Source organism: Equus asinus, chromosome 4, assembly GCF_041296235.1.
Source record: "Equus asinus isolate D_3611 breed Donkey chromosome 4, EquAss-T2T_v2, whole genome shotgun sequence".
Taxonomy (NCBI): domain Eukaryota; kingdom Metazoa; phylum Chordata; class Mammalia; order Perissodactyla; family Equidae; genus Equus; species Equus asinus.
The window spans coordinates 41942493-41955614 of NC_091793.1; the positions used below are offsets into that span (position 1 = coordinate 41942493).

A 13122-nucleotide genomic window follows, 5' to 3' on the forward strand; every position below is an offset into this window, starting at 1 on the left:
AAGGTCAAATTTTATTTCTGATGTACTGCTGCAGTTGTCTCAAATCCAATTTACATCTGTTTCTGTTTTCAGTGATTGCTTTATTCTTTTCAAAATCATCTCATCCCCTCACAGAAGGAAAGAACATTTAGAAACCAGATGTTGTATTAACCATAACCATTATCTTTTATTGGATCCCAAAGAGGTTTAATCTCTATCCATAAACAGGTGAGGAAGACACCAGCATTCAGCTCAACTTTATACTTTAAAGATACCTCACCGAGAAGAGGGCAGAGGCTGTGCCCTCCATCTGCCATTATGCCCCAGGGAGGATGATAATTGGTGTGTATGGCCCAGTGGTTCAGCCCTATTCGACCCAAAGCTCTCCCTTTTGTAACAAATATATGCGACAGCTGCAAGCAGGCTGATACAGGTGGAGAGTGGAGAGAGTCAAATAGTACAATTAGCCTTGTCATTGGTGATGTTTTTTCTAAAAGAGTGGACAGCACTTGGTAAAGTTCCAAACAAAATGCCACCTTCTCCTTGATTTACATGGTGATTGCATTCCTGGAAAATTCAGCTTATATGAAAGTCATGCGAAAATACTTTGAGTTTATAAATAAATTAGAGTTATATTCTAGGCTTAGGTGATTGTATATACGTTTATCATCTACGTGAAATGTCTGGAGCCTAACCCCTGCCCAATAAATCCCAATAACACCCTCCTCAATCATCATGAGTGACAACCCCAAGTGTCCCTGCATGATTCCAAAATGCCATCCGGTGCTACCACCTTACCTATTGGGAATCTCTAGAGCGAGATGACTAAGGCCTTTTTGAAGGGCAAGAATATAAGAACATGGGCCTCATGAAACTCACTCTATGAGTCCGCATTTTTGCCTGTGGAAGCCCTGTCTCAACCATGTCCCTTGAGACCACACTGACTTTGCTAAACTGTCAAGAGAACAACAGGTGTATTGTTGCCAGAGCTCTGGGCAAGATTCTTTGTGATCGGCTTCCAGCTTTACTTGTTGGGAAATGGTTGACTTCTGGACTGTATAAAGGCCCAAGACATGCCTTCCTCACTGACGTATCCTGAGATTGGTTTACCATTGGATGTTACATACATGATGTGAAGGACCATCAAAAAGTGACATTGCAATGTGAACGAGTAGAGGAATGGTGGGCGAAGGTTGAACACTCAGTTAGATACACTGGTTATTGAGCAGAAATACTTATTTATCTTAATAATATCAAATTCAAAAATAGTTCATCACTCAAACGTACAATTCACTATATTTCTGCCTATAGCATGTAAAACCAAATTTGAACAAGAACGTATCAGTCAGTACATGGAACTGTCCTCGTGTCTGGATTGGGGCATGAATGGTGAAGTAGGAAAAACACAGGTTTTGATGTCCTCAGACCAAGATTGAAGCCCACCCTGCATGTTTGTGACTTTTAGAAAGTTAAAGCATGTCTTTGAACCTCCATTTCCTTACCCGTAAAACAGGGTTCATAATAGTGCTTGACTCCTAGGATTTTTGTAAGGATTAACGAGATAACAGAGGTAAACCACTTGGTGTAGTGATGACCCATACTAAGTGCTCAGCAAACATTACCCATCATTATTGTTGGGATGGTGGTAATTATCATTCATCCAGATTTTACAGGAAGGAAAAAGTGTCATTTTTAAAAAGAGACTGTAATTTGACCTAGACGACCTTGAAGGAAGACAGAATTCCTGTTAGGAACAGAATTGCTCTTTTGTTTAGGAAAAAATACCTTTCAGGCATATTCAGTAATAAAAGGTGAGCTGGCCCTGCTCCCAGCCCCACCGGGAGTGAAGCTGTGATGGCTGGTGGAAGATTGCTCTGCATAAGAATGTAATATAATTTTCTTGAAAGTTCTTTCCAAGGGAGAGGATGAAGGGTTGGCTAGAAATTAATTCCTGGGAGAATTTGCAGAGGAGAGGAAGGGATCTTCCTAAGATGACAGGGGGCACAGAAACAGCCAGAAATTCCTTAATGGATTTTAGTAACAGTGATGTTTGATATTGGCAGCCATTTTCTGCCCCGTGCTTAATTGCCTCCTATTTCATCAAAACCTTTAGTGAAAGGCGGTCCCCAGATTAGCTTGGTGTGAACGGAGGGAGAAAAGCATTGACCAGGGTAGAGGATGGAGAAAAGCAATGCAGTTAGAAGCTCATGGCCACAGGAGGCAAGATGCTAAGCAGGAACAGGACGAGGAGGCTTGGGGAATGTTAGTCCTAGGGGGAGTCACCAAAGCTTGGAGGGAGTGAAGTTGGGAGTAGTGGAGCGCTACATGTGAGAAAATAATAAAGGAAACTTTACTATTATCATTAGGTCCTTAAAATCAAGTGCAAAGCTCATGAGCCTTTTTACATTTAGGTAACTTTCCGAAGAGCTCACGGAGGACTTAAGAAAAGGAGAATAGAATGAGACGCTTTTAAACAAGAGGAAAATTAGTCATCTTTCCACCTCATGCTTCTACAATTGCTGCTGTGCGTTTGATATTCACAATATCTATTCCATAAAGAATTAGAAAGATTTATTGAAAGAAAAACTGAATGCTGAGAGATCACATTCTTATAAAATCTCTTGATAGAGGAGTGTATTAAATGGCACTGGTATATTATGCACCCTATGTGATAGAAAATCTTTTCCCAGACCCCTTGTGTCGTGGATTATAACTCACTGTTGGGCTACAGTGAGTGGCAGTAACTTAAACCTGCTTTATTGTTAATGCATATATTGTACAATTCATACATCTCTTACATAGTTTGTACAAGTTCTTTGAAACATATTTATTTTTAAATATAATCTGTAAATTCTATATCTCCATTCTGGTGTATGGTTAGTTTTATTTTTCTGGGTAAGTTTTCAGGTTTATTTGTTGCAATGACCTTGATTAATAAAAATGCTACAGAACAATAGAATTCTTAAGGAATGACACATTACACCAACATTGTCCAAAAGAACTAATTAATCAAATATGATTAATTTTAATGTAATTACTAAAGAAAGATATATCATTTTATTATGATGCTCTAGCCATACATTTTCAAAATATGCTTATTAAACAGTAAATGTAAGATAATGATTCAGTTAGTTACATTTTTAGAAGTCATTAAGATTGATATTCCTCTGCCATAAATGAATTGAATAATACTTTCAAATACAATCAGAGTTAATTTAACAAAAAATATGCTTTTGAACTAAGACAGATATAACGAATGACCAATCATTATTTTCTGGTTTCAAAGTAGCAGGGAAAATTAATTCAGTGTCTGTAAGTTTATTGATCACACTTGGCCTAGAAATGTGATGAAAACATATGAAGTAAAACACAGGATGCAATCCCAGTTCTCCCAGGTCATTAACTCTCTTAGCAAAAAGAGATCTGACATGGTATTTGGGGCCCTTATGTAAACTGAATATGAGCTGCATAATGTTTGAAAGTTTTTGATATTTTGAATACACATTTTAATGATACACAGACACAGATAAGAGATGTGAGTCGACGGCTTGAGGTTTCTGAGTCCCTCCTGCAGTGTGTTTAGCAGCAGGTACAAGATAAATATCTAAACAAAATCAGATTAAGGGATTAACAGAAGTGACTTTGCTCTGGGTGGGTGAGTGGGGCCAGTGGGTGGCTTGGAAGGGATTTCGAGTTCTGTTTTCATTTTTTATACTTGTACATCAGTGCATTTTGGGCAAAAGAAAATGAGTGATGTTTACGTTTAAGATACAGTAGGCCTGGGCAATTAAAAAAAGGCCAATTCTAAGGATTGTGAAAGGTCATTTTGAAGGTGACAGGTGATTCAGCAGGGGTTAAGTAGGAGAAACTTTCTCCATATTAGCTTGTATTTCAATTGGGCTGCAAGATTTGGACTTTTGTGTCCTTGTTTTAAATTAAAAAATATTTTAAAATATTTCCTTAAAAGATCTTATTAATGACAACTGAAGAGTGGGGAGAAAGAGGGACCATGTTTAAGATCAATGTGTAATCATAAATTAAGAGGGAACATGTGAAATGTGTGTTTTTAAGGAGTTCTCTTTACCCCTAGGGTTTCAGCTTGGTCAGCCCTCTATAAGCTTTTGAGGCAGATTCTGAGTGAACAAGGACTGAGAGGAATAAAGACGGTTTCAAAAGTTCACTGGACCTCTGTCTTATTTATGAGGGGTTTCCCCAAAAGAGTGTTGCTCCAGATAGCACTTAGTTATTTAAATTGATATCTTTATCCTGTACCATACGCACTTAAAGCTTCAGTCTTCTCATCTCCTTTTTCTTTTTTTAAATAGAAATCACACAAAAAAGATATCTATGTATCAGTTTCTAATATCTAACAGGAAAGTCTTAGAATATTAAAATAGCAATAAGCAAATATGTACTGTAGGATTAAACTCTAGCATTCAAAACAAACAAACCAAAAACGAAGAATCAACAACATTTTCCTCTTGGTTTTGCCCCTTCAGATTCTGGACTTTATGATTATTGCAGGAGAGGGGCATAAAGAATCACAAATCTTTTATTTTAAAATTTAAAATAAATGATGCTATAATGATGCATAAATCAGATTTATCTTTTGAAACCATTGATGGGAAAGCCCAGGTGATTTGAGTGGGAATGCTCTTTCTGATGAAAAGAGTCAAACAGGATCTGTCTCTAATAAATTAGTACAATCTTTTAAGATTAAAAATAGCAAAAACATTTTAAATAGTCTGATTATAGCTTCAACAAGTCAAACATACATTTCTATCTAGCCTATAGTTTTAAAGAGTCTATGTGGGTTTAACTTATCATCCCTCATTCCAATATAAAAAAGAAGAAAGAACCAAGTCATTTTTGAACATTAAGATACTCATAAAGACTGTATAAAGTATAAAACAAAGAAAAACCCAAAAACAAAAACAAAAACAAAAGTCTTCACAGATTGTTAGCCATCTCTTTCAACGATTTCTCATAAATTCTTCTCTTTCCTTATCAGTAGATAACCCCCATCTCATAAGGAAATACCTTCCAACACTTCCCAATGAGATCAGTGATTGCTTTTCTGAGAGCTACTGCTCTTTGAGATGTCTAGATGAAGGGAGAATATCTTGTATAAATCAGTAAATGCCAAAGAATTACTCAAGGGGGATGTGGCAGAAGCTATGTTTAGCAGGTGAATCTATGCGTTTTTTCTCTTTGTTTTTATTTTCTCCACTTGCTGAATTTGTGTTTTAGAGCAGAGAGCTCAAAAAAAAAAAAAAATCAATAAGTAACTTAATCATCTTTTTAGTTCTGCCATTTGCCTGGAAGGTCTTTTTTTTCCCCTCCATTTATACTCTATGCTCTTGATCGAAGTGTTCAGATCAGATAATATATTGCTAGTTTTGCTAAGTTTGAGAGCCAACAAAATAATGGAGCCTTCTAACTTAAAAAAAGTTTCCTCTTCTGCCCCTGCACTCCCAAACTCACAATTTGGTGAACAGTGCGCTGCTCGTGGGTGATCACAAGTTGAAAGGTGGTGGTGTCTAGACCCAATGCTATTTTCCTAAGCCATCTAGCTATAGAATTGTTGTTTTCACTTTAAAAAAATATGTCTATGCTTTCTTTTTTTTCTTTTTTTCTTTTTTTTAGTCAAGTACTTTCTTAAAGAAACAATAGCACCACTTGGGCATAGCTGGCCAAACAATAAACGGGAAAGCAAAATGTGCTACATCTTCCATTTGAAGCACTCTCCCAAGTGCATAAACTAGTAACAGAAACTCCGGAGCCACAGTGCATGAGATGGTTTCATCTACACAAACATTGACATTCCAAGGAGGGGAAGGACTCTCAAGGGAGGCTAAGCTTTTTTTTTTAAATAAAATTTTCCAAGGAAGTGATTTCTTCTCAGTGTTGCATTGAACTCAGGATGAGTGTGTGTGTGTGTGTGTGAGAGTGTGTGTTTGTGTGTGTGTGTGCGTGTGTGTGTGTGTGTAGGGTGGGTGGTGGAAGAGATTTCTCTGTCTCTAGAAGAGTGGATTCTGATGTAAAGATGCATTAACTTTTTCCGGGGAGCCTCCTCATCTTAAAATTTTCAAATAATAGCATTCTACTGTTGGGGAAGTGGGAACAGAAATTTGACCTAGGTGTTCAGTACTGTCAATTAAATTGGAAATAAGCCTCTAAGTTGAAAGCTTATTCTTACCAACATTTATAGCTGTTTCATAAATATCTGGAAATTGCCTCATTTGAAAATTCGAAAGCAGAGCTTATACGTTTCTGAGTTGTGAAATTTTAGGTGCTCCCTTCGCCCAATCCTGGGCCGTTCTGCAGTAGTGTATAGCGATCAGCTGACTTGTGGAGTTTACACCAATTTGTCTTCTAGCTTTAATTCACTTGAAAATCAGAGAGTGGGTTAGTATAATTAGCTAATTTTTAATTAGTTCATTTATGATACAGTTGGAGAGGATTATGTGTTGGAAAAAGTTAAGAAAGACAATATGGCTTTGCATATTTAAGCTTTCCTCACTGGGGCACTTTTGGTTGCAGATAGAATTATTAGGTGAATCAAATAAGTCATAGACACTTAGAATCCCCATATCCATCTATGTCTGGAAACCCACACATCTGCAGAAGATTGCACGTAAAGTGTTGCTGGGAGTCAGTAATTTTAAAATGTACACACTAAGAACAAGAAATACAAATCAGAAGTGCCATTTTGGGAAGAGGGGTCCTGCATCTCATTTCACAGAACCCATATGTCTAGAAAACAGATGAAGGGCAAAAATGACTTATAGTTTCTTTTACATCCGTCCATAGTGATCAAAACACTGCTCAGAACGCCAGAGGCGCGCATGTCCAATAATGCTGTGGCCTGAGGGGTCAAATACTTGCCGGCTGAGCAGGGGTGCCCATTGAACAGGTCTTCTTTTTGTCACGTTTAGAAATCCAGGAAATCTTTTTTTTTTTTCTGGCCTCTGAACCTTGAGGTGAACCAGTGGGATGAAAACTAAAGACGTTATTTTTGTTTTCCATATACATATTCCAAGAATAAAAGGGATACAATTTGCATGAAATAATCAAACCATACTTTTCACCAAAAAGTTCTAAGGCAGATAAAAAGGTCTGAAGGATGGATGATTCATTGTTCTAATAAGAAAATCTTGGTATGTGGACAGGAAATATTTTCCAGGCCTACATGGGCCTGTCCTCACCACTGGATTTTCTTGATACTGATTTGCAGGTGAATGGATAAGACACATCCACAGAGGGCTAGGGGCCACCCTTCTAAGCAGACATGAGGGAAAATTTCTAGTTGTGAAGGAGATTTTTGCCTCTCAACTAGCAACTATAGCCAAGCATATTTTAACAAGAACATTTAAAATATATATATATATATGTATGTACAGCCAAGGATAAGAACAAAATTTACTGAAGAAAGTAACTTTGTGACCTTGTATTAACTATTATTTCGGTACTTGAAATCTTGGGCTATTTTTTCAGATTGCCTAAAGAGAAGGAATAACTGTGTTTTTCAAAATAAATAGAGTATCATTTGTCATATTAAAAGAAGTATTACTGTATTACTAGTAACTGCCTGGAAGAGTCAGTGAGTGCTAACAAATAGAATAATCATCCTTTTACTGGTAGACATCTTTTTTGTTTTTCTCCTTTTTTCTTTTCCTTTCTCTCTTTCACTTTGTGTTCATAAATCCAAATGCAGAATTCAAAATCAAATTGCAAATCAGATGTTTCTAACTTATTTTGAAAAGTATTTTAAAAAGAGATTGCGCTGTTAGCTTTTAACAACTAGTTAGTCGGATAGTCTCATTGCCAAGAATTGGTATGTCAGAAGAATTGGGATAATCAATTTTCTAGCTATGCTGTGAATGGGTTGTTTATAGAATTCCTTACATCGCAACAACTCCAGGGCTCTGATCTTAAGTCCTCATAGCAACCCAGGATAAAAATCTGGAGCTTATCTTTTTAATCCTCATACCACCCCTGTGAGGTAGGTAGATGGTGTATTGCCCTCATTTTGCAGATGAGGAAACTGAGGCACAGAGAGGTGAAGTGACTTGCCCAAGGTCACACAGTGGTGAGTCTGTGGCAGAGTCGGCAGATGTTTGTTTCTCCAGCGAGAAAAAGCTCGCTGCTTTTTCCACCCCTCTCTGGACTCGCCAATCAAATTGACGGCGGTGGACTTTGTGTCTTAAGTTGCTCTCGGAAGGCATAATTCCAGGAACTTTACCTCTATCCCAAATGGATGGATGTTTCGTAGCCTTCCCCTGGGTGTCATCTTTGGCTCCAGGCTTCTTCTGTTTTGCTTTCACCCTTTACCGTTTTGGCCAGACTCTTTCATATAACAAACTACAAAATAGCACCATTGTACTAAAAAACAGAGTTTTACATACTGTTTGATATATCCTGCATTATTGATATGCTAAATTTACATAGTGCTCTATATGGAAAAAATAAAAAGAGAAAAGTTGCTAATCAGGGTGCACACTAACTCATTTGAAGGAACTGTTCAGAGTCTGAGACTTTCTATGCTTGAAACATACGCCTAAAAATGATTGGCCTCAAAGTTGCATCTACTTGCATGTTTTTTTTTTAGCAAGATGTGGAAAAATAAAGTTTTGTGTCTAAAATAAATGCATCCAACTTATATTTGGTACAAATGCCACAGATGGAATCTTGTGGGTTAAAAATTGGTGTGCTACTTGACTGCTTGCTGCTGCTATTGAGGAGGCCAAATTTAGCAAATATAAAGATGATGGGGGGGCGAGGACAGACAAACAAGGTTATCAGACACTGTAAAACAAACCGCCTGTGTTGTGTAGAAAGAAGTGCAAATAAAAAAAATTAATAAACCACTTAGACAAGGCTGCCGAATGAATGGCTCCAGCAGCCAAGATTCAGAGACAAATTTAGTGCAACCGGATCTATACAACACCCATGCATTTGTGGCTCTTGAGAGGCAGAGACTAAGATATATATATATATACATATATAGATATAGATATAGATATCTATATATATATATTTTCTCTATAGAACATTATTGATAAAAGATCAATAGGAATCTACCAACTCCAGGACCGTTTTTTGCAAGGTGCAAAGCTTTTAACAATCACTCCTAAAGACAATGTTGGAATGTTTACTTGTGTATTTCATTGGGGGGAATGCCCATCTTTTGAAATGTTATCAAACTTATTTTTTTGGTAGGTCTTCTGGTGTCTAACAGGTAACTCGTGCAGAGCAAAGGATCCCGCCGGTGGCATGTCCTTCTTCACTCGAGGAGAGTCTTCCTACATTCTGTAGTTCTTGTTTCCCGCACTCCCTCTACTTGCGTTCTTCAAATGTACTTCCTAAAAATGAGGGAGAAAAAGTGACATGAATTTGATGACGTTTCATGGACTCTACCTATCTATTTCTAACATTGGATCTTACCCTTTCACATCTTATGCTTCACCAGTCAACCGAACAGAGAGTTGGGCTTGGTTTTTCTGAGAAAGACATATCTAAGTGGACAGGCCTTTAGTTTTTAGTTTAGCCCAACCTCACTCAGGCTACTTCTATGTACCCCCGGTGGCATGGGACCACAGACTGATTTATAACCACGCAAAAATGTGTTTCTATTCTTCTGCTCCTATCGCAGATTCGTTGACAGGAAGGAAATCCTGAAAAATCCGGTCTTCTGGCCTGTAGCATCTTTTCCTAGTGAGAAAAAACATCACATTCTGGGATCATCCTCTGTTGTTTTATTGTATTTTGTCCTCTTTTAATTTTTGTAAAAAGGAGATATTTCCTTTTTTTCTTTTTCTCCTTTGGAGCGAGGTAGGGTTTTAGAAGCAGAAGATTGGGAAGTTTTGTAATTGATTTAGAATCTATAAAATGACAGACATACGGAGCAGGGCTCAAATCCCAGCTCTGCTATTTTCTAATGATGTGAACATGTGCAACTGACAATCTCTTGTGTCTCCCCTTCATCCGTAAATGAGGATAATAATAGTTTCTACCTTGTAAGATTAAGGATGAAGAATTAGTACATAAAAGCACTTATAATAGGTCTGGCACATGGTAAGTACTATATAAGTATTAGCAATTATTATTAGTATTTACTGGCTCTTCTTCTTCTCATTGTTATTTCATCTCTATTGGAAAGTAACCATTTCTGGACTAAAAACCTCGAGTTCCTTGCTTTGGTGCTACCATTCACTCAACAACAAACAATCCTGTTGTCCAAAGAATATTGAGTTTTGCTTGGCACAGAAGCCCTATGACAGTGGGAGCTTGTGTCTCTGTTCACTGGTACAGCCTGTGTCTAGAACGGTGCCAGGAGATTTCAGGTGCTCAATAAATAGCTGGAGAATGAATTACATGAACAAATGAATAAATGAAGGATTGAATGAATATAATGGACCTTCTCATGACGTGCAGAATCAAGTCATTATACTTTTCCTAGAGATATCATTTTATCCTTGAATATACTTAAATAGCAAAGTTTATTTAGACAAATACGAAGACGTGAAATAAAATCCAGGAGAAAATGGCATTTGCGTGTATAAACATAAGATGCTTCTTCTCATGGTTTCACCTCTAGCTAGGAGGCCCTTATAAGAGGTTGTAATGGATAATTATCGGTACAGAATGAGGTGCAAGGATCCACAGGGTCCCTTTTCCCCAGAACTTGTTTCCATCAAGATCAAAAACAAGACTTCTCACCATGGTGGCTAGAATCTCCGCATTCTTCCTTTTGACAAACATAACGACCACTCACCCAATTATTGTTAGGAGCTTAGAGATCATTGTAAGGGACCCTGGAGATCACTCAGACCTGAGCTCTGGAGAGCGTGAGAAGCAGGGCGGCATCATCTACCAATCCCTGGAAATAATAGCTGTGGGCTAAGGCCCAGAGGGATTTGGTAATTTTTCTTACACAAGTTTTTCAGCTCTACCTGGAACATTAGAGTTTATCACCAACTTCTTCATAAAAGCTAGTTTGGACTTTGTTAAGTTGATGGTCAATATCCCGTACTGACTGAATAGAAGGAAGACGGCATGATTGTGTAAAAATGTTTATTGAAATATCTAGCTCAGTGGTCACCAAAAAAAGCTCGTGGGAAGAAATTGGGCATTTGTATCGAAGAGCTTGAAGTGCCCTCTGGTTAAAATCCTGGCACTTTTGCTCTAAATGTCATACAACTTTCACCAAGTTCACTTAACATGCATTTGTTGCTGTACAAGGCATCCACTGTTAAGCTACCAGAAATTTGTATTCCTAACCTTACATTTTACTCTGCTCTCTGTTTTTTTTTTTTTTTCTGGAATTTTATTATTTTATTGAGGTCACATTGGCTTATAACATTCTGTAAATTTCAGGTGTACGTCATTATATTTTGGCTTCTGTTTAGACTGCATTGTGTTCACCACCAGAAGTCTAGTTTCCATATGTCACCATACACACATGCCCCTCTACTCTTTTCACCCTTCCCAACCCCCTTCCACTCTGGTAACCACCAATCTGTTCTCTGTATCTATGTGTTTGTTTGTTTATCTTTCACATACGAGTGAAATCATATGGTATTTATCTTTGTCTGACTTATTTTGCTTAGTGTAATACCCTCAAGGTCCATCCATTCTGCTTTCTTCAAAGAATTCTCCAGAAAAATGGAAGAAAGACATATAAGGTTACAAAGTAGGGTCACTATTGTCTCCAATGCTCTTTGAAACATTTTTGTTTATTCTCAGTAGACCCTGCCGATGGTATGTGGCTCATCCAAACTACAAAATAGCTCTTATTAAGGATACCAGCTCTTTACCAAACTACTAGTCAAATTAACTAACAGGTCTAAAAATACGCTAATTTGAGTTTTACCTTTTTTTCTGTTTGAGGCCTATCAGCTTAGAAAAAGATTTTTAACAATTTGGATAATGCCCAAATGAAATGGTAACAAATTAGAAGAAAGCCACATGAGGTGTTTAATCTCTGGTCTTCCTCTTGAGCCAAATTAATCCCAGATTTCCTGAAGCAAAAATTCAGGCATGTTCCATGCTTCACTCTTCAAATTCATGAGGGCTGTAGCAAACAGGATTGAGGTTAGATTGGTCAAACATATAGATCTTATCCTTTGTTCCTAACAGAAAGCTTCTTTTCCTTTCATCTCAGACAGTAAGTGTAAAGTGTGAAGTCTGAGCAGAGGGATCCTCTGGCTATTTCTTCTGGGTCTGTCTCGGCATCGCAGCAAAGCCATGGGCAGAAACTCACTGGAGTAAAGCCACCGCTGCTCCAAGTAGCATGGTTCCCATGAACACACGCTCGCGGTGGAGGCCATTCAAAACCAGCTGGGATGTCGTCTGGTTTGCATTTGGCTCTCTTCCCAGGCTCACATACGTGACTTCTTTGTTGCAGACAATGACAGTGACAAAACAAAAGCACTCAGGGATTTGGTCTCAGTTGCATCTGTTGCTTTGCTCATTGTCTTAATTTAATTACACTGGCCACCCTTGACAATGGGCAGCAAGTGGAGGCATGTCAGGAGCAGTTGTCGGAGCTGGCACCCACCTTCAGTGCACTTCTCGAAGGGTTATGAAACTGTCCCACATTCAGCCAAGCAGAAACTTTTCACTTCAACATCTCGTCCAAGACAAACAAACCAGCTGAAACTGTTTCTAGTATGCAACTAGACAGATTTTTGAAAGGAAAACAGTAGTGAGTAAATACTGTTTCCTATTGACACCAGGGAAGGTAAGATTATTTAAAAAAAGCTGTTGGTTCTCCTCTGGCTCACTGGGGTTGGTTGAGGAAATTTATCCCTCTGAAGGAAGGGTTAACCAACCCATCAGAGAACAAATCTGAGAAGGGCTCACTTTATGACATACATTATTACACATTGTATACCATACACATATATTTATTGTTGTTAGTACCATCAAGTCAATTCCAACTCCTAGCAACCCTGTGTACAGCAGAGCAGAACCCTGCCCAGTCTTTTTGTGCCATCCTCCCACCTTCCAGTGCTATAGCAGACAATGCTCTGCGGCTATTCATAGGGTCTTCGTGGCCAATTCTTTCTGAAGTGAGTGGCCAGGTCCTTCTTCCTAGTCTGTCTTAGTCTGGAACCTCTGCTGAAACCCATCCACCAT

At 38.1% G+C, this 13122-nt stretch overlaps 1 protein-coding gene across 5 annotated transcripts in view; it reads right to left on the reverse strand.

The window, feature by feature from the left end:
- Positions 1 to 9018: 9018 nt before the first annotated feature.
- Positions 9019 to 13122, reverse strand: part of IGF1 (insulin like growth factor 1) — an 83231-nt gene continuing 79127 nt past the window's right edge. For 2 of the 5 annotated variants that reach the window (XM_070507165.1, XM_014835027.3), the window contains exon 4: positions 9019 to 9344. In XM_070507165.1, the coding sequence (XP_070363266.1) occupies positions 9285 to 9344 (60 nt within the window). In that variant the 3' untranslated portion in view covers positions 9019 to 9284. The remainder of the gene's footprint in view (positions 9345 to 13122) is intronic. The other 3 variants (XM_044745787.2, XM_014835026.3, XM_014835028.3) reach the window with 2 other exon arrangements.